The sequence below is a fragment of the Anguilla rostrata genome, chromosome 12, assembly GCF_018555375.3.
Source record: "Anguilla rostrata isolate EN2019 chromosome 12, ASM1855537v3, whole genome shotgun sequence".
Classification (NCBI taxonomy): Eukaryota; Metazoa; Chordata; class Actinopteri; order Anguilliformes; family Anguillidae; genus Anguilla; species Anguilla rostrata.
In genome coordinates this window covers 33,131,641-33,151,447 of record NC_057944.1, presented here as the reverse complement: position 1 = coordinate 33,151,447, position 19,807 = coordinate 33,131,641, and the positions used below count along the sequence as shown (strand labels likewise).

The following is a 19,807-nucleotide window of genomic DNA, read 5'->3' as shown; positions in this document are numbered from 1 at the left end:
CTACTGTTGCAATGAAAGCCTTTACTAAAGAACCACTCGGAAGCCCAGTTGATATTTATTTATTTATTTTTTTGGATGCTAGGTGTGGATGTTTTCATTTAATTTCGACAGCGGGGACTGAAACCTATTTAAGAGCAAATTAGCCAAGTAGTACAAAAATGAAATTAAGCGAGCTGCTTATTGGGGCACCTTGACGTGCGTTGACATTTTTACCCTTCTTTTGAAGGTTTAAGACATCAGTCATGATGTCACCCGCTAATATAGGTGATGCCAATTAGATGCTATCAATCAAAGTCATGAGTGTAACGTGACGTCGCCGCGGGCAACTCTGAAATAATTTAATGGCAGTGATTTTCCCAGTGAGGAAAAAACTGTACTTTTGGCATCACATCTCCATGCTGGATTACAGTTAATTTTGAATTCCTTTCAAGTGTACAGTGCATTCAGTGTGCCGTGCTAATTGCTGTATGGAAAGGGAATGTGCTTTCCTTGATTTCTTTGCGTACAGATGGTAAAAAAAACCCAAAATAGGTCCTCAGAGTCCACACTAATTTGGATGAAACTGCAGATGTAATTCTGCCAAATGTCAGGAGTGAAAGTCACTGGGAATCGCACTGTAATTATTTTGGCAGGAACATCCACGATCGACAGAGTGAGTACTGTAGGAAATGAAGTCTAAATGGTCAAGAATATAACCGACAAAAGGAGTGCAAATGTAGCTTTTAAACAAGGACAGCGTGTATGTGTGTGTGTGAACTGACATTTGTCCTCTTTCCTCTGTGAAATCCGGTTGTAGAGGCATTACATGCGTAGATGAGTAATGCCAGCACATTAGTTTGTGTGTTCCTGTGCATCACTCGCACTGTACTCCTTTAAAACGCACTTTAGAAGTCGTCGTTATTCCTCTCTGTACTGTCAGTTAAGCCTATTTATATGCACCGTGTCACAGTATGAATCTGACCGCTTCTGGGGATGTGGAATTGTGTGAAGCAAATGCACAGCTCTCCAAGGCCATCAGTCCTGCTAACACTGTCAGCAGTCAATAAAATGGTGTTCCAAGTGAAAGAAAAAGAAACCTTATTTGTTCAAAGTAGCCTATATACTTTGATATTTCTGTTGCTACATGTGAATGGGGAAGGATGGCTTTGAACTGGGAGTGTAGTTCCCTATCTGCCACCTAGAATAATCACCTATACTGGTGATGAATAGCATCAAGAGGATTAGACAAGGCTGCAATACCAGTGTTAATAATACTGTTTTTTAACGTTAGTATACCTTGGCTGTAAAAATGTACATTCTGGTTCTGACTGAGTATTGTTCTGAGTACTTCTATACTTTTACAAAGAACATGGGTGTTATTCGATGCCAGTGTGGAGCATAAAATGGAGCTGATGAATAACTGTGTTGTAAAACAATAGAGCAGGTAAGTGATGCTGTCTTTATTTCTAAAGTGAAAGGCATTCATCTCCCCCTCCCCCTTTGTAGTTTAACACATCGCCTTTGTGTTAAAATGTGTCACATCCATGTTGTGGCTGTTTTCCTCTTCGTTGACTGACTTCACATGTTTGGGTGCTTTATGTTCAGGGCAGCAGAACAGGTGTACAGAACTGCTTTGCGTGACCTCTGCTTTATACTGTGTGGCTACATGGCCCCTTGGCCCTTGTGAGATCGAGTGCCTCTAATTACCAAAAAAAAAAGAGAAGTTCTATATTCAAAGGCTGAAGCTCATTCTGGTGAAGAAAAACAATTGAACTGTGTTCAGAACTTCAGCAGACACAAAAGCAGATGCTGAAAAAGGACCAAGAAATATGGGGTGGTTTTGTTACACAATGGTGATTGTGGCGGTTAATCACAAGCGAAGTACAAGCGTCCACAATTGTGGTCATTTTAAGGGCTGCTCCTTGATCAAAGCCAGTTGACGTGCCAATGAATTAACTTGATAAAGTGCGTCTTCTCTGTATTCTTACCGGAGCGTAGTTTGGGTGGCCTTTATTTGCTGTCAGTCTATGATTATCTTTTCTCCTGTCAGCCACATTACTTTAAAAGACAGTTTTAAAAAAAGACGAGATGAGAGATGGTCTATGCGTTGCCTGCCAAGTAATCGGTCAAATTCAACCTAATTACGAGTCTTGTTCTTGAAGGGCAGCTTCATTTAAAACTGAATGTAGCCAGTCTTATTGGAAGGCAAAGAACTTGCTGTACACTACAAATTATACATTTTCTCCAGGATGTTCAATTCTGATATTAATGTGAGACGTTCCCCTCTCTTTAATATGATTGCAAAGAATTTATTTATAACCCCCCCCCCACCCCTTCAATATAAAGGCCCGTATTATCTTTCAAAAACAGCTAAAGCCGACAGTCCTGATTAATTTAGGCCATTTACTAGTGAAATTATTTTGTGTTTCAGTATTTGTTAAAATAATAGTTTGAAAGGAAGTTTTCTCATTTCATTACTGTTGGCCTCTGATCCCCCAGAATGCACTGTGGTAATGGATACTTCCCTTGTTCTTGTTAGCACATGGGTAGCGAACTGTTAAAATGGATGCACTTTTAAATTCTAATTCTGCACGGTTACTAGCTTAGCTTACAAACTGCCTCCGGACTTAGTTAAGCTCCAGAAGCCATGCATTTAATGCATTGTTTTTATGCATTAAACTGATAAAGAACCGATTTTAAAGAATGAGAAACAAAAACACAATTTGAAAGTGTAATTTGTAGAAAAGAAGATATGGGGAGCAGTTGAGGACCCGTGAAAGGATTTCAGATTTGCTTACTTGTACGTAATTACGGAAACAAGGCTTTCAGTATTAAAAAAACTTCATAAAAACTTTATCTTCTGAAGGAAAGGGTAGAAACAACTTTTTTAAAAGATCTTTTGTTGAGAACTTTTTACAGATATCTCCCAGAAGTTTAACAAGAATTAAACAAGAATTTACGAAAAGCAACTGCTGCATTTTTCCCCCAAACCTTTTTTTTATTGATGTCAGTAATTTCCCAACTCATAGTGTCAGAAACTGTGAGTTAGGAAACTATGAGTTGGGAAGAAACAATAATTACATTACACTACATTACATTTATTTGGCAGACGCTTTTATCCAAAGCGATGTACAATAAGTACGTCGGTACAATCAGTATCACATGCATATATCTGCTGCTCAAAGTTAATGACAAAAAGCTTTGCAGATAGAGTTTAGGGAAAGATCTGGTTTTAGGGATTTTATTAAACACTGCACTGTTATTAAACCCTACATTGTGGAGATAAACCCTTTATTGTTTCACAGTTCAGTGGCGGCTCTGGCTGTTATTTATTGAAGAAGTCTCTCAGTTTGTCTTCCACACAATTAGATTATGGTAAAATCATTAAGACAACTTACAGCGGATCATGACGGGCTTTTTCCCAGGGTGTCATCCTCCATGCTGTGTAATTGCCTCTGCTCTGGGTCCTCCACGTTATTTACTGTCATTCTGCCACGTCCTTTCAACTTCAATCCTCCGGGGAACTCAGACTCAGACTCAAACCGAATTTAAACGAGGACGTGGCAACCTGTTTCTCTTTTCTCACCGGAATACATTCAGTGTAACGGTTGTGGCAATCAGTCACATTGATAGGACGTATGACATCATTCTCTGTCTGTGGGTATTGGTCTGTGTCACTTTAACTGATCAGAGCCAAAAGGCAGGGACATCAATGAACCGCTTGACAACTGGACCTTTTAAAACAGGGGTGTCAAACTCCAGTCCTGGGGGGCCACAGTGTCTGCTGGTATTTCTGGTTTCCTTACAATCAGCAGTTAGTTAAAGCCTTGAGAACAAGGTGTGTGGACTCTTCAATGACTGAAACGAATCACTCATGCTGGGACACACTGGAAATCAGCACACACTGCAGCCCTTCTGGACCGAAGTTTTATACTTAGCTTAAATTTGGGGAACCACTAAAATCCGTTAATTAACACTGAGATATGGGTGATCTCCTCACAGACCAGGCATGTTTGTCGAGGCATGTGCTTCTGAACCGACGATGTTTGCCCGCGGTATGATAGGAAGGTGCGGTTGGATCTGGGGGAGTAGCCATTTGCTGCCTCGAAGCCGCCCAGGCCTTGTTTTAGTGTGGCTCCAGCGTGGGTACTGACAGCGCATGTTTGGGCCTGCCTCGTGTGGAAGCCCTGCTCCGATGCCTCTCTGGCTCCAGCGGCTCTTTGATTTCACATTTGCACAGTCCTGCCCGCGCGGCACCTTTTCATTACACAGATAATTTGTTGATGCAACGCTTCAGTGACCTGAAGGGGGGAGAGGCGTTCCTCCACTCATGCAAATAGATGGCAGCATTGTGTAGACTGCCCCTCTCTCGCACACCTTTTCTCTCTCTCTGTCTCTCTCACACACCTTTTCTCTCTTTCTCTCGCTCTCACTCTCTCACACATACCTTTTCTCACTCTCTCATACCTTTTCTCTCTCTCACACCTTTTCTCTCTCTCTCACACTCACACACACCTTTTCTCTATCTCTCTCAAATTCAAAGATTAGATCTCTGTCACCTCTCTCTCTCTCTCTCTCACACACACACACACACTCATGCACAAGCACATATACTCTCTAAATTGACTTGTTTATGTTTTTTGTACAGTACACGTGTTTCTCGTCCCTTTTATGGAACGACAGAACTTGTTCCAGGACAAAATGAACAGAGACGGAAGCTTGACTATTCCAGTCTGAATTGCGAGAAGTTCACAGGATGGACAGTATGTACTAATTCACATGATCAGGCTTGAACGTTGCAATAAAAAGACTGAGGATCCCACATGAATGCAAAAATTACAGCGCTGAAAATAAACTGAAGCTGTTGACGCGAAGAGTGTCGGATGAACGTTAACGTTCAGATGAAATTAGCTGTGATAAATGCTGTAGGCTGAGTTTCGCGAGGCAGTATATTTCAGTTTTCCTTCGGTTAAAGCGCACACGTCTGGTACGGCAAAACATCACCACCGATGCTCAATCTTCAGAACGGCTCCGCAGAAAGCCTATAAACTTTAGAACTGGAGCATATAATTATTTTAAATGAGAAATTGATTAAATCGACATCTTAGCATGTATATTGCGCATTTTTGGTTTCCATGCAACAAAATGAAAAAACCATCGATTGAAAACTGCCACGTTGCTCTAAGATCGGGCTCGAGGGTTACCCCGTTTCTGCAGATCCATCCAACAGACTGGAATAATCCAAGAAACTGGGGCCCCCTTCGCAGGACAGAGTCTTACAGTAATACCCCCTATTTGAGTCTGAAGGTCTGGTTGTAGTTTGTTTTTTTCCTGTTGTAGGCCCTCGAGCTAGATTTGTGAAGGAATTAATCCGTTTATGTCCGTTGCCTGGAGAAGTCATAATTTACCCCGCTCGATTTACAAGATCGGTGGAGTGTATTAGAATGTGGACGTGGTGAATGAATGTGATCAATCTCTCATCACTGTGCCTGTTAACAAATCACACCCATTGTAACCTGGGGTTGTGGATCATACAGTGAATTTATAGTGCATTTAAACATTTCACACCCAGCCCATCTCCAACATCGTCTCGCTGTTTACATTTATCATGAATTAATTTCTCATCATTGAGTGAGTGTTTCAATGCACAAAATAATCTTTCAGCATGGAGGAAAAACCAAAAAAAACTGCTTTCTGCTACAATATACACACTTGTATTAGAAAGTATATTTGCTATTTGGAAATTTCTATTTATTCAAGTTAGGCTTATGTTGTAATTTCTAGAAAGAGTTGGATATCTCCTGACTTTGAAATGACTGCAACTGAAGTTGAGCTAACAGAGTTATCAGGGCAGCTTCACATGTCCTCTTTTGACATCTCACGTCATTCCACTGCTGTGGTTATTTTTTTCCTCGTTCCGCTGTTTGGGAATTCAAACACTCTGCTGCCGACTGCTGTTAATCTGGAAGCTGGAGGGGCCGTAATCTCTATTAGCATTTCTTGTCTCCCTTCCATCAAATTTTGCGATGAGCGACTTCTTGCCACCCAATCTACGAATCTGTCCCGTTGTGTGGATTTTCAGATTTTTTCTCGAAGCATGGCCAAACGCTGGCATGGCTACAGATTTGGTTTGATTTCTCAGCTCTATCAGTGCTTTGTGCTGTGTGTTCAGAACTGCTGTTCATCCTGGTTCACACTCGTGTGAAGTAGGCATTCGGACACCTGGCGAAACGTACAAATTTGCATTAACCCTTTGAAGAGTAGGTTTTTTGGAATGTTTTTTTTTCCAAAATTTCAAGTGTTCTGGAACTCTGTTGCTTTCAGTTACCAGCAATGATTGTTACATCAGCATTAGAATGTTCAGTGAAAGAACATTTAATTATATTATTTTGTTATACAGACAGGGTGAACTTTACAAGGAAGATGTAAGAGGGTTAGCAATGCTATTACCTTTCATAGTGTCTAAGTGAAATAGGTTGGAGTCAGATGCCACTTACCACACAGGTTTTATGGTGCAAGCCAAAATAAATTGCTTATCTGTGAAAGATAAATGGCAGCACAACACTGTTTAAAAACCCTAAACATAAAATTAATATGTCACCTGTGAGAATGTAAATCCTCCTCCACGCCTTGCTGTTATCACAGAAATACAGCAATCCCCACAACATGACCTTCCAAAGTGAAAGAAAGCGCTGTCGACGAGCTTGGTATGTGCCAAGGTGCAGTGATGGATTGTGGGTGTCTCTGAAAAGCGGCTCTTTTGAACCTGTCGGACCCTGCTGTAGTCGAGGCCCTCACAAGACTGTTTGTCCATATCAGCGCAGAGCAATCCTGCTCGTGCGCGGAACGAATCGGTTAGCAGCAGCCTGGGTAAACAGCTGTGAGTAACTTTATCAAGGGCCCGGATCACGATTGCAGAACAATCCCCATCTCGCGTCTCTCAGGTGACGGATGGCTCCGGGTTATGTGTTTTTGCTCGTATATAAATCCCTGTGTGCTGTCGTTAAGGAGTTGTGGTGGCAGGAAGTGGAGGGGGGGAGTGGGTGGCAGAGAGAGGCTGTGCGCATGTTTTGGGGCGCTGTCCGTTCAGCACCTCTGCCACTTCTGCTACCCAGGAGTGCTGCTGCAGGACCACGGACAGCGCCGGCCCCACTCACAGGCAGGGCTGCAGCTGTGGCCCTAACTGCAGGGCTATGTAAAGCCCTGTTCCTTTGTCCTCGGGAGAGACACCTTTCTGACAGCCGACCTATCGCAAGCGCCTGATTGGCAAACCTGTCAGACTCTGTTTGTGGTTCTTTTTTTTTGGAAGCTGTGTCTTTTGTTGGTCTTTGGGGGACAGTCGTTTCTGATGTTTTTTTGTTCTTCGGCTGGTTAAAGGGTTAAATAAGAGGCTGAAAGCCCTCTGTGTCCGTATTTTCCTGTCTGTCTTGTTCATTTGCCGCCTGCCATGGTGCCCACCGCAGCACTGCTCTACAGCGCTATAGTAACGTACACTAGGTGATGGGCAGGGAGAGCATGCCGTAAAGAAGCCACACAGAACACAGCACCTGGGTGTGGATGCAGGTACTGCGTCCCACAAGTATGCACATCACACGCGGTCCTACACATAAAATATTGATAACGATTATTATGCATCCAACCTCTACATTAATAGAAAAAGAAAAGCTGAGGCCATCATTATGTAAATTGTGGTGTCTTTCAGAGTTATAAGATTACGCTATTCTTATACAGCTTGACATTTCCTAAGAGGTGCACTGACACCAGTCATTTAATTTGCATTTTTTTCATCCGGAGTTGAAAGAAACAGATTGCACATGACACCGCCAGCTAGAGAGAGAAAGAGTGAGGGAGGGGGGAGAGGTGGAGCGTGGAGTCTTTGAACAAGCCGGAAGAATCGGCTTGACGACCTTAGAGAAGGCGTGTCCGATCCACACCAGCTGCAAAAAAAAATCCTGTGGGACACAGGAAGTAAACTTTCAGGGCCACAGTCTTGCTCGGTCACCTTCCCGACTGGCTTGTTCTCCGCCATGGTGAGAAATTCTACTTATTTAAGCTTCAAATTGCAGTGCCAAAAAATAATATTAATGGTGTTTCATTGTCCGGCCACAGCCACGGGCTGCAAGAATATTTTAATAAGCTCATAGAAAGCAATTAAGGCATTAGGAGAGTGGCTGGGAGGTAAATCCCCCCCCTCCCCCACTCAGCTCCCCTCCCCCCAAAGTCCCTGCAGACATGGGCAAGAATGCATTAAAATTTATTTTCATTAAAAAAAATACCCCAGAGCTAAATGTATCAAAATGAACTACAAAATACTAGTTCAGAAAAAAAGGCATATTGAATTAAAATGCAATATTTTGTATTTACAAAATACCAAAGTGCATTTCTTGAAAAGTATTATGTTTAGTTTTAAAAGGCATGAACTACATTTATTCTTTTCATGTATTTTTTTTCTAGATAACCTCCAGTTGCTTTTCTGCACAAGTATTTGTCTGTTAGATAGCATAACAAAGGCCTGAAGTACAGCAGTTGCTTCCCTTATGTCATGCCCAGTTTTGTAAAGCATGCAGTGGTCTGCCAGCACTAATTTCCTAACTGCAGTGGAAAAGCAAGGATCTGTGTCTTGGAAGAGAAATAATATCGATCATGGCATAGATTCCGATGACCATGGCAGCCCTACATAATTGTTAGAGGGATTCAAAGTTGGTTGGCCAAGATAATCTTTGTTACTAGGGGGTTTGGGCAAACTAGACTCTGATTATTTGTGATGTAAGTCACAAACGTATCTCATTTCATTTCATTTGGTTAAACATCTGTTGATACCAGCACATGCATTTACAAGCAAAAGTGTGTTTTAATGATTATTTGCTTAAAATAATATTTTTTAAGGACACATGGGTGTAGTTAGAGTATTTTGAAAATTCAGGAATATGTCTGATCAGGTATCATGATATAAATTACAATCAAGATTTTTCCCAGCCCATAAAGGACAAATGACAAAATTAGGGGTGGGGCACTTCTCTAAACGATTACAAGCTGATTTGTCCTTTACTCAAATACTCTATTCGTTTTTTTGTGCCTACAGGCCTATTTTACTGCAGCAGACCCACTTAAAGGCATAGCAGTGGGTTTTCTCTGGCTTAGGCTAGCCCGTGTAACAGCGCTATTTGATAAGATAAATGCTTGTTTCGAACCAGTACCAGGCACGGATCTAGCCTCTTTACTTACAGCCCTAAGTGTGGTTACAATCCAGGGGGTTTGGGGGACGACGCATAGGCTATGCACGCTTTGACTGTGTATATACTCAAATGTATTCTAAAGATATGGTTTAAATGCATGTAATTGAAATACTGACCATTACTTACTATTTAGAAAAAAGGTATGAAAAATTGCTTAAAAAGGTACAACGCTTGTCATTAAGGTGGTACATAATACTGTACCCCTAGCCATAGGTTTAATAACTCAGTTGTACCTTTTACCTTGTACTTATTAGTATCCAAATAGAATATTCCAGGATGCATTTGGGAAATTTGTTCTTTAAATAACAAAAATAAATGTACCTTTCCTGAGAGTGCTGCTGACTACACGTGTTCACTATTGTGATGCTGCAGTAACTTGCCTGGCCTCCCTATAAGTCTAGTCGTATACTGAGTCCTCCAAAAGTTCCTTTTTCTATAGTCTTTTAGGTCAACAGTAAGTTTGAACTGACCTTTCCCGATAGTTGGTCAGATTGCTTCCATGTCATCATTCATATTGATGTTCTTTATTTTGAGTTTGAGTTTAGAGTCCCTCATCCTTTTTTTGGTTCTTGGGTTTTTGTATGTTTGCCTTCAGGTTGTTCTTGTGCTGCTCTGATTGGTCTTTTGTAGTGCTGTATCTAAAAATGAATAAATATGAATATTCTGACTGACGAAAAGAACCTGCACCATGGCAGTTCCCTTATGATCCCATGAAATCAAACCAGTATTCATTGCCTTGTCAAATCATATTCTACTATTTCAAATATGTCTGAAAATACGGCTTTTCCTGCTCTTTAAGACCCTAATTTAACTATTTCAGGGGTGCAAAACAGTGTATGCCATGTTTCAAACAGTTACTGTGGTTTAATTTTCAAAATGCCCTTTTTTACACAACATCACTTTTCCTTTGGACCCCAGTAAAAAGTCTTCACAAAAGCTATTATGTGCAGCCTGAAAATGTTGCTCTTGACTGTCCATCCTGTGATTCTTATGATGTAACCAGCTCAACTTCCCCAATCAGTTCTGGGGCTGCTGGTGATTAAAATAATAATAATAATAATACAAATTTTAAAGAAAACATTAGATTAGTGTCCTCCAAAGACTAGAGTCATCGATTCCAGCTGTAGGGGTTAGCACATAGTCTGCAACTGCAAGGAGAGTTGTGGGGATTCTGGGAAATGTGGAGCCAGCACTTAGTGGTGAAATTCCCTTAGTGGTGCCCACTTAAGTGTGAAAATATTTGCAATAAAAAAAAACTACAAAGTACTTTTTAAAACCAATATTTAAAAATTTGTCTAATTGGTAAAGTGTTATGCTAATGAAAAATTTGCAAGCAGCTTTTGTCCCAAGTACATTTGCGGTATCTTTTAAGCCATCTGAGCTGTAAAGCCCTTTGCCATCCTTCTGAAAGTTGTGGCAGAAAGGAAATTTGTTTGACAGTGACTACACACAGGTGCCAAATGCCTTTTTTCCTCTTTAGTTTAATGAGAGAAAGAAACAGTTAGTGAGAAGAAAGAGAGAAAGCGAGAGATGGATAGGTAGAGATAGAGAGGGTGAGAGAGAGAGAGAGAGGGAGAACATCTCTTGGCCTTTTTTTGCTGCCATCTGTATCAGTAAATGGGACATAGCCAGCATTGGGCATTACCTCTTATTTTTTTAAAATTTTGCACCATACTGAGTATCGAAGAACAGCAAATGTCATTGGTCACCATGATAAGGGGGTGAGGGTCAGGTCATCACTGCTTGTTTTTTGTTAGCTGATGAGTGTGTCCAGTTTTGTCTTATCGCCAAGAGCTATTACTGTTTCTAACAGCTGCCCCTGTAATGTCTGCTGATCGAAGTGAATGGTTTCCCCTCTGTCGCTTCGAATGTGACCACAGAGAAAATACAGAGGTTGTAAAACATTTATGAAGTGTATCATTTATTTTTTCTCCCAAGGCTAATGTTGGTCTGTAATGCAAAAAGCCACATTACCCAACATGCCAAGGTCCTGGGATGGTAGATTTTTTTCTTTCCTTCGGCATCCATCTCAAAGGTGCACTGGAATTATGACATCACCGGTGACATTCTCCTTTTTAAAAATCCAGATCTTAAACTCAACGGCCAATGCGGACGGTGCAGCGCAGATCTTCTGGCACGTCGCATATTTCTCTGAGTGATCTGGACCAATCAAAAGGGAGGGTCAGACCAATCCCCAAATGGCTTGCTCTTGCGTGCCTGATATGAAAAAAATGCATACCAAACTCGAGGCCAAGCTCTCACAGGAAAACTTTGGGATCTGGTCTGCATTTGTCTGTACTAGTGACAACAGCAGCTAGAGTAATTTCGCAAACCACTGAGGTTGAAAATGCATTTCTGTGGAAGGTGCAATTATTGTTCGGTTATTGATATATGATATTCCTTTGTCATTCTTTGGCTGCAGGCTGGGCAGATAGTCAAACACGTTCTGGAGATTAGGCATTTTATGATTGCGAAATTTGCTGGCGGGATAGATGTTTGCCTTCAGTGACACAGCTCAAATATTTATTTTGGTCCTGAATATTTATTGCTTGGGTTTAGGTTTGTTGCAGTGCTGCTGTGGGGTCAGTCACCTTTGGTTTTTTTGCATATTCCACATGCACATTTGAGAGTTCTGTCAGCAGAATCCTAGCATTCTAGTATTTTGCTTATTAATCCTTCAAATTATCCAACCTTCAAGCATTTTTCCCTTTATATCGTTTCCCGTTATTGTTCTGTTGTGGGAAACATAGCTCTATAGACATAGCTCTCCTGACAGAGTGATTACATTCCCCGTGCGATGTAAATAATGTAGCGTTATTTCTTTTTGAAAGCGTTCTTACGCTGTGTTGTCATGTTGGAGATTTTTCCGTTGATGGCTTGTTCAGTTTGCAGTCCACCGCACTGGTGGGGTTTTTACAGTTAATTTAACCAGGCCAGTGGCTGTCAGTGCTCCTGCTGATAATCTTCAGCTAAAATCATAAAATGTTTTGACAGTGCTGTGTATAGAACAAAGCTTGCTGGCCCTGTAAAACTGTGTGTGTTTGTGTCACCAGGCTTATACAGTTTATTACAAGAATAAATATTTAGATGAGATGTTACTGAACTTTAAAAAAAAAGTTTTCAGTTAAAAATAACCTTGCCTTTGTATAAACAATTATCTTTTACTAGGCAGTATTTCCAATGTGTGGTAATTAACACAGGCACATCAAATTAAAATATGGGCTGCGAATGTCTATCAAATGAAACCAGGAACAATAACAACAAAAAACTGTGGCATTATTAAAAATAATAAGCAGTAAAACATTCTGTACAGTCCTGCTAATGGACTTCCAGCAACATTTCAATAATGTGAAAAACACAAACCTTTGCAAAACAATATTAAACATGGATTATTAAACACTGTGGACTGTAAAACGCCTCTTGTAGAAGAGACTCAATTATCAGTGAGTTTACAGTCTGAATATTTTTTACAGCAACTTTATCTTGAACCAGTGCAGTCATGTTGAAAATAAGTTTTGTCCTTCACTCTACGGTAGTTGCGGTACTATATACTGATTCTGTATGTGGCTATGTCTGCATGTATGTTAGTCTCATTAAGGCTGTGAAATCAACCAATTATATCACTGTACTCAAAGAAGTGTGTTCTTTTGACAGTGTTTTTGGATTTAATTTTTTTTTTAGGCCATTCATAATCACACTAGCGGTCCACAATAACAGATTCTGATACTGCTCAAATTCACATGGAAAATCCCGATAAAAAAATACTCTGGAACCAACTCTGACTTCACACAGAACGTGACAATATATAAAAAAATGAAGAAGGAGGAGGAGGGGGGGGAAAAAAAGGCAATCTGAAACCGAGTTGTACCCCAAAAATCGCAACACGGAAAGCTAATTCGTTGCCGTGGCGAGGTCTCTTATGTCTCCTCTCTCTCCCACCCTGGAGAATTTCATTTTCCGTCCCGGAGTATTAAAGAATTTAAGAGGCTTCGGCAGCTGCTCTCTGGGGCCTGGTGGCGGTAATTAGGAACGGCGCTTGAAAGCCTGCCTGTGACCGACCCGGGCGTCCAGACAAGGCCCCTCTCAGTCTCGGGCCGGGGGCGGTGCGGCGCGACCGAAAAGAAAAAAGGTCATTCACTCCCGCCCGCGCGCCAACCCGGGGGGGAGCCCCTTTTTTCTCGCGGTCCTCAATTCCGTTCTCCTTCAAAATCAATCACAATTTCACGAGCGGTTCCACAGTGATTGTTTTCGCGGACGGCGCGGCCACCCTACGGCCGCTCCGCCAGCCCCCGTCGTTCTCCCGGCTCGCGATTCGCGAACGGGCGATCGATTTCGTCCTCCGGCCGCGGCTAATTTAGTACCCAGTTAATCTGTGACCGTTGTAATTATAACACTTGTGATTATGTAATTGATATAAATGAATAGCAGCACTTTGCAGCTACGTATGCTGACCGTGTTGTGGGATGGAGGGATTTCAGCACAATGCAGTGTGGCCACTAAAGTACAGTAGTTAGGTTTTTGAAGCCTTTTTCATTTTACCTGTATCACATTAATAATTAAAACGGTGACCATTACATGTACTTCTACGTTATCGTCTGCTATTTTTGCTTGTCAAAGAAAAATATTATCAGGGGTTGAAATCAGGATTTAAGATACGGCATTGCGTATGTGCATTGTCTGGACACCTTTGCATATTACAAGAAGAAGAAGAAGAAGAAGCAGCCTTTCCCAGTGGCAGTGCCCTTAAGGGCATCTATATTGGATTAAAAATTGGCTGCGGTCAGAATTTCTGTCAACTCCCCTCTCCCTCCCCTGATCCACCTGACGCCTGGTCACACAGCAAGCCAAGATACAGTCACTCTTAAGAAGTGTCAGTAAGGAAAAACCGAAAACCCCCAACCCCCAACCCCCACCCCCTCTGATTTTTGCCATGCTAAAATCGAAGAACTTCCATCCCCTCAAATGAACTTTAATTATTAATTAATTTAACTTTAATGAGCTAATTTTCCCCAGACTGCTGCTGTACAAACTCATCAGAGCTGGCTCTGTTTGGCTTCATATCCTCAGATGTTCCCTTTTTTTAAAAAAGTTTACTGATGAGTTCACGGGGGGAAGCGTGTTATTTTGATCTGTGTATGTGTGTTCTCGGTCCTGCAGCACAGGTGGGACTCAAAAGGTTTCTAAATTTGTTTTGTCAATCCAAAAAATGAGCAGAGAGACCCAGACGTTTCAGCCCACCTCCAACCTGAGTGATTTTGTTTCTCTCATTTTCTTTTTGGGAATATAATTCATCAATAATGCAATAAGTGAAGCTTAGTTTGCCAAGTGTTTTGGTTCTGTTTGGTTCTTTTTTTTGCCTTTGTTTTTTGTTTGTTGCGACTCATGCAGTAGCCTACGATAGCTGGACAGTGCTGAGGGATGCTGGATTCTACGGTTTTGTCATGTGACTCGCTTCTAATGCGTCCCGTCTTTTCTGAATGTGCAGTTCAGGGAGAGGGGCTAAAATAAGAGAGAAATCCAACCGTCCTCTGTCGTAAATTTTTTACCCGCACCGGTGATGTGCGGTAAATCCACACGGGACGCACGCGCCTCAGATAAGACATCCTCCTGTCTGGTTTGATCTGAGTTAAGCACGGAAAAAAAGGGGGAGACATTAAAGGAAATGGAAGTGACTGAAATATGAAGGAGCATGATTGCGCGTCAAATTGGATTTAGAGAGAATTGGTTTATTCTCCCAGGACAGTTTTTGAAAGTGACTGATGATAACAGAGGATCTCTTTCATAGTTAGTTTAGCTCCAGGCAGATGGTACTTTCTATTCTATTTGTTCACTCCATTGACTGACTGACACAGCAAGGGGGGAAAAAAACTCACGCTCTCATTATACAGTTGAAACAGGGCCTACACCACATACTGTTTCAGTAGTCTAGTCTGTATCCTTTTAAGTCTTCCCCATTTAATTCCCTGTCCTGGAGATTATCTGCAGAGCAGCCTGTTTGTTTAGAGGACGTCTGTGTTCTTCTTAAGGTCATACTGTACTGTATCATTTTAAACTTTATGCCAACAGCGATGAAGCCTTTGATTTCCAATAATGGCACTATTCCCTGCTTAGGGATGCTGGTGGTCACCTGGTACTTTATCTAATATGTGGTGTGCTCTAACTGTAAAGTTCAACCAATTGCACTTTCACCTTTGGCCACTAGGTTTTGAGCAATAAAGATTCAAGTTAAGACCCGATTTAGGTTTTTCAGAAAACCATCACGATTCTTTAAAATGGTTGAAGAACAGTTCTTTAGAAGCTGCTATAATTGTCATAAGAAATAATAGTTATTTATTGCAAAATGTACGTTCATGTGCTGAAATGCACAATGGGAAAATCATTTATATTTATGTTATGTTATTTATAAATTATATGTTATGCACTCAATGTATATATGTTTCAAAATGATTGCCAATATTTTCATGAGCACTAAAATTGTATCTTTTCTTCAATTGAAGTCTTTATTTGAATAATATGTCTTTGGGACCGTAAGTCCTGTCATTATTTTACTGCTGTTGACCCATACTAGTCTGTATTTGACTGTACCGTCTTCTTCAGACAAGTAAGCCTTGCATAGCATCATAAAATATTTATTTTAATGTTTCAGTGTTTTATGTTTCATGAGCTCTGTATTAAAACCATTACATTAACCACTATGAATGAAATTACAATGGTTTGCAGTGGATAGATATTATACTGTATGATGTTTTTTAAAATCATCTTTCTGACCTCACCCCATTCTCTCTCTCTCTCTCTCTCTCTCTCTCTCTCCCCCTCTCTCTCTCTCCTCTCTCTCCCCCCCCCCCCATTCTCTCTTTGTCTCTCTGCAGGGGGCATTTTTGAGACCCTTGAGAATGAGCCTATAAGTCTAGAAGAACTAGCCTTCAAATTTGCTGTAACCAATATAAACCGAAATCGAACCCTGATGCCAAACACCACATTGACCTATGATATCCAGAGGATAAACCTGTTTGATAGTTTCGAGGCCTCCCGGAGAGGTAAGGTTTCCTTATTACCCTGTGAAATATATTTACTCTCTGTGATGCAGAACGGGTCACACTGCAGAACTGGGCTCTTTATTAAATGAAAACAGTAATAATAATGAAGTAATAAAAAACCGAGATGGGTAAGTTATTTAACCTGTATCCAGTGAAACATTTTGCACGGTTCGCTTATAATTCTGAAACATTATTGAAAAAGATATTATCAATCAGCAAGTAAATTACTGAAGAATTTTCATTTGATTTGGATTATTGAGCCGGGTGTGAAAAGTGAATGGAAACAGCCATTTGATCAAAGAAGATTATATCTCTGTGAGCTGCCAGGAGCCTGCAGGAATACCTATCCTTTTTCTCCTTATTCTTCCTCCCCCCCTCTCTTTCTCATTCCTCTATATTTTCTTTCTCATCACACCATTCATATTTCTCTCTCCTTTTCTGTCCCTCATTCCTCTGTAATTTTTCTCTCCCCGTTTCCTCTTTCTCTTATTTATTTCTTTCCCCGTTCCTCTCATCTTTCTCTCCCTCCTCAATCCGTCCTTCTGTTTTTTTGTCCCCCATTCCTCTTTGGTTGCCCCCCATCTGTTCTCTCTCACTCTCTTTCTTTCTCTCCCCGTTTCCCCCCCCCACTCCTCCTTCCTCTCCGTGCCCAGCCTGCGACCAGCTGGCGTTGGGCGTGGCGGCGGTCTTTGGCCCCTCCCACAGCTCCTCGGTCAGCGCGGTGCAGTCCATCTGCAACGCCCTGGAGGTGCCGCACATCCAGACGCGCTGGAAGCACCCCTCCGTGGACAACAAGGACACCTTCTACGTCAACCTGTACCCCGAGTACGCCTCCATCAGCCGGGCCATCCTGGACATCGTGCAGTTCTACAAGTGGAAGGCCGTCACCGTGGTCTACGAGGACAGCACGGGTGGGTGGCCTCGTCCGAGGAGGAGGAGGAACATTCCGGAAAAAGTACATGCAGTGTCATACTCCGTTTAACAGCGTAGCATCACATCGCAGTGTCGTCTCATGGTAATGTTCAGCTCGGGGGGAATGTGGCAAGTCGAGCGAAAACCGCATTAAGATGCGTTGCATCAGACGGTGTCATTCCTGCAGGGTGTCGAACCCTAGACTTCCGTCTGGAAATGGGCTCTCCCTCACGCGGTTTATCCTCCGCTCTCTGACACATAACACTCTGCAGTGCCTCTCATTGCATTACTCTTTTCTGACCGTAATGAAGGCAGCCGCAGTTCTTTGTAGCGTCACATTTTCGCTGGTGGCGGGACGCGAGGCGTTTTGTTGGTATCCCACAGTTCTCTTTGCGGACCCGCCGCTGGGCTGATGCCTCTCTCTGCAGCTGTCAGACGGGAGCCAGTTTTACTGCGCCCCTCACTCACAGCGCTCCCCCCCCCCCATAACCCCCACCCCCCGAAGCTTTGCAGAACAGCAGGTTGAGCTCATCTCCTCCCTGCCCTGGGCTGTCCTGTCCAGCCCAATCAGCAAAGACCAAGCAGACCTCCTGGCAAAGCTCACTTTAATCACACTCGCTTGTTTCAGTGCGATGCGTTTTACATTTAACACCCAGGAATGCCAATAATCAGCACAAATGGCCTGAAGTTTGCTGCTAAGTGTCCTCAGGCGAGCACTCTGCTTTGACAGTTTAAAGATGAACGGTGTATTGTTGAGGTTAACAGTTTTTTTTTTTTCTTTTGGGTTATGTTTCAAACTACAAAAAAGTGCTGTCTTTGTAAGCAAAAACAATCACAGTTGTTCAGAACCTGAATCCACACAAGGAAAGTCAGATTTAAAAAAAAAAGATCCATCACCGTTTGTGTAATTCCAGTCTTGTCTTTCCAACACATAGATAGATCACATATGAAAGGCCTTCAAGCATCTTGGCCCTTATAAAATTTTGTCCTTCGAATGGTTCTGTTTTGAATCTGAAGTGGTTAGTGTGCACTGGATCTTGTTTTCGTGCAGAGAAATTCATTTCAAAATGATATATTTGAAGAAAAGCCTAAATAAAATGTACTGGTCTTTGGAATTGACTAAGAAAAAAAAAACAAAAACACATTCATCATAACAAACTGGGGAAAACGCATTAAAAAATTTGAAGAAATAATGCCAGAATAAACAAAGAAGAAACTGTACTGCAATATAAACCATTCCTCTAATAAATACACTGAGTGCTGCAGAAGCAGACTTTGACTGGCATGCACTGAAGCCTCCCATGCATTACAGCAGCTTCAGATGACTAGTCAGATGCACTCTCAGATTTAATGACAGCCTTTCCTAAATCACTGCTCTTTCAGGGCACTGATCAAGCTGAAACTAATGATTTCTCTCTGATACTAAAAAATTGTCTGCAACAGCAGAATCAGAGCAACAACAAAAAAAAAACAGTGTAGTGTAGGGTAGGCATTACCAGAAGAGCCTGTGACTACTTTGGAATATAGAAAAGGCAATGCCTTAAAAAGGAAGACTCTAAAATCACTTATGGGATGCAGAGTAATTGGTTTTTTTTAACGAGTTTTAAATTTTTACACTGTTTACACTGTTAAATTGTCCTCACTGAATTATAGGTAGCATCAGCCGTTTACCGGTAATAAAATGTTAGCGACTGTAAGCACTCATGACTCCTGAGCTGTCTACGTTTTCAATCGATTATCATCAAATTCATATGAGGTGTGAGTTAGCTGTGCTCAGTGGCTGCTAATAGGTACTCTGATACTTTCAACGATGTCATTGAATTCAGTGCGATTGGGGGGGGTTGTGCATCGAGCGCCTTTATGGGCAGACTGGCTGGTAGACCAGGTGAGAGGCAGGAGATGGGATCCTCTCATTCCCCGCAACCCCCCGCATTTCATAGATTTTAATGTTTAATTAAGATATGAATCTGTACATTAGTACGATGCGTTTTAGTGTGTGGAGTTGGTATGATAGTGGTAGAGACAGGCCAGTTGTTCTTTTTTATTTATTGACAGGGCACTAGTATCCAAAGCAGTCTTTCAGTATTTCTGACTATGCAAGCTCGTAGAGCTGTGTACATGCATACACACATATATTCAAATATACATACATGCATAAATACACGCATACATACATACACATACATACATGCATGCATGCATGCATACATACATACATGCATTCATGACATGACGGGCTTGGAACTTTCTGTTACTGTTAATAAGATAAATTCATATAAATAGGGTCACACAAGTGTACAGAAGGATGTTGAAATTTTGAGAATGTACATAACTCCATATTTCTGCTCCTCAGAGATAGTATAATGTTTCCTTCTGCGCAATAATTAATGACTCTGGAAGTGAATCCATGTGTATGAATCCTAAATACAGAAGCTAATTGAGCAATAATTGAGTAATTGGTTGACAGTCTCTAGGGACGTGCATGAGAGACATGACAAGTACACCTCCAAGCACAATTTACTTCCGTTGCATAATTATGAGCCATTCATCAAAACCAGGCAAGTGACAAAACTTAACATGCACTTCCGGTTATTAATGACTAGCTGATGGTTTTTATTTCACATTTTCATAAATCAAGGGCAT

General features: G+C 41.6%; 1 protein-coding gene across 4 annotated transcripts in view; it reads left to right on the top strand.

The window, feature by feature from the left end:
- LOC135235928 (glutamate receptor ionotropic, kainate 1) overlaps nucleotides 1-19,807 on the top strand; it is a 54,229-nt gene that overhangs the window by 6,393 nt on the left and 28,029 nt on the right. For all 4 annotated transcript variants that reach the window (XM_064301991.1, XM_064301990.1, XM_064301992.1 and 1 more), the window contains exons 2-3: nucleotides 16,085-16,252; nucleotides 16,906-17,163. In XM_064301991.1, coding sequence (XP_064158061.1) covers nucleotides 16,085-16,252; nucleotides 16,906-17,163 — 426 coding nt within the window. The remainder of the gene's footprint in view (nucleotides 1-16,084; nucleotides 16,253-16,905; nucleotides 17,164-19,807) is intronic.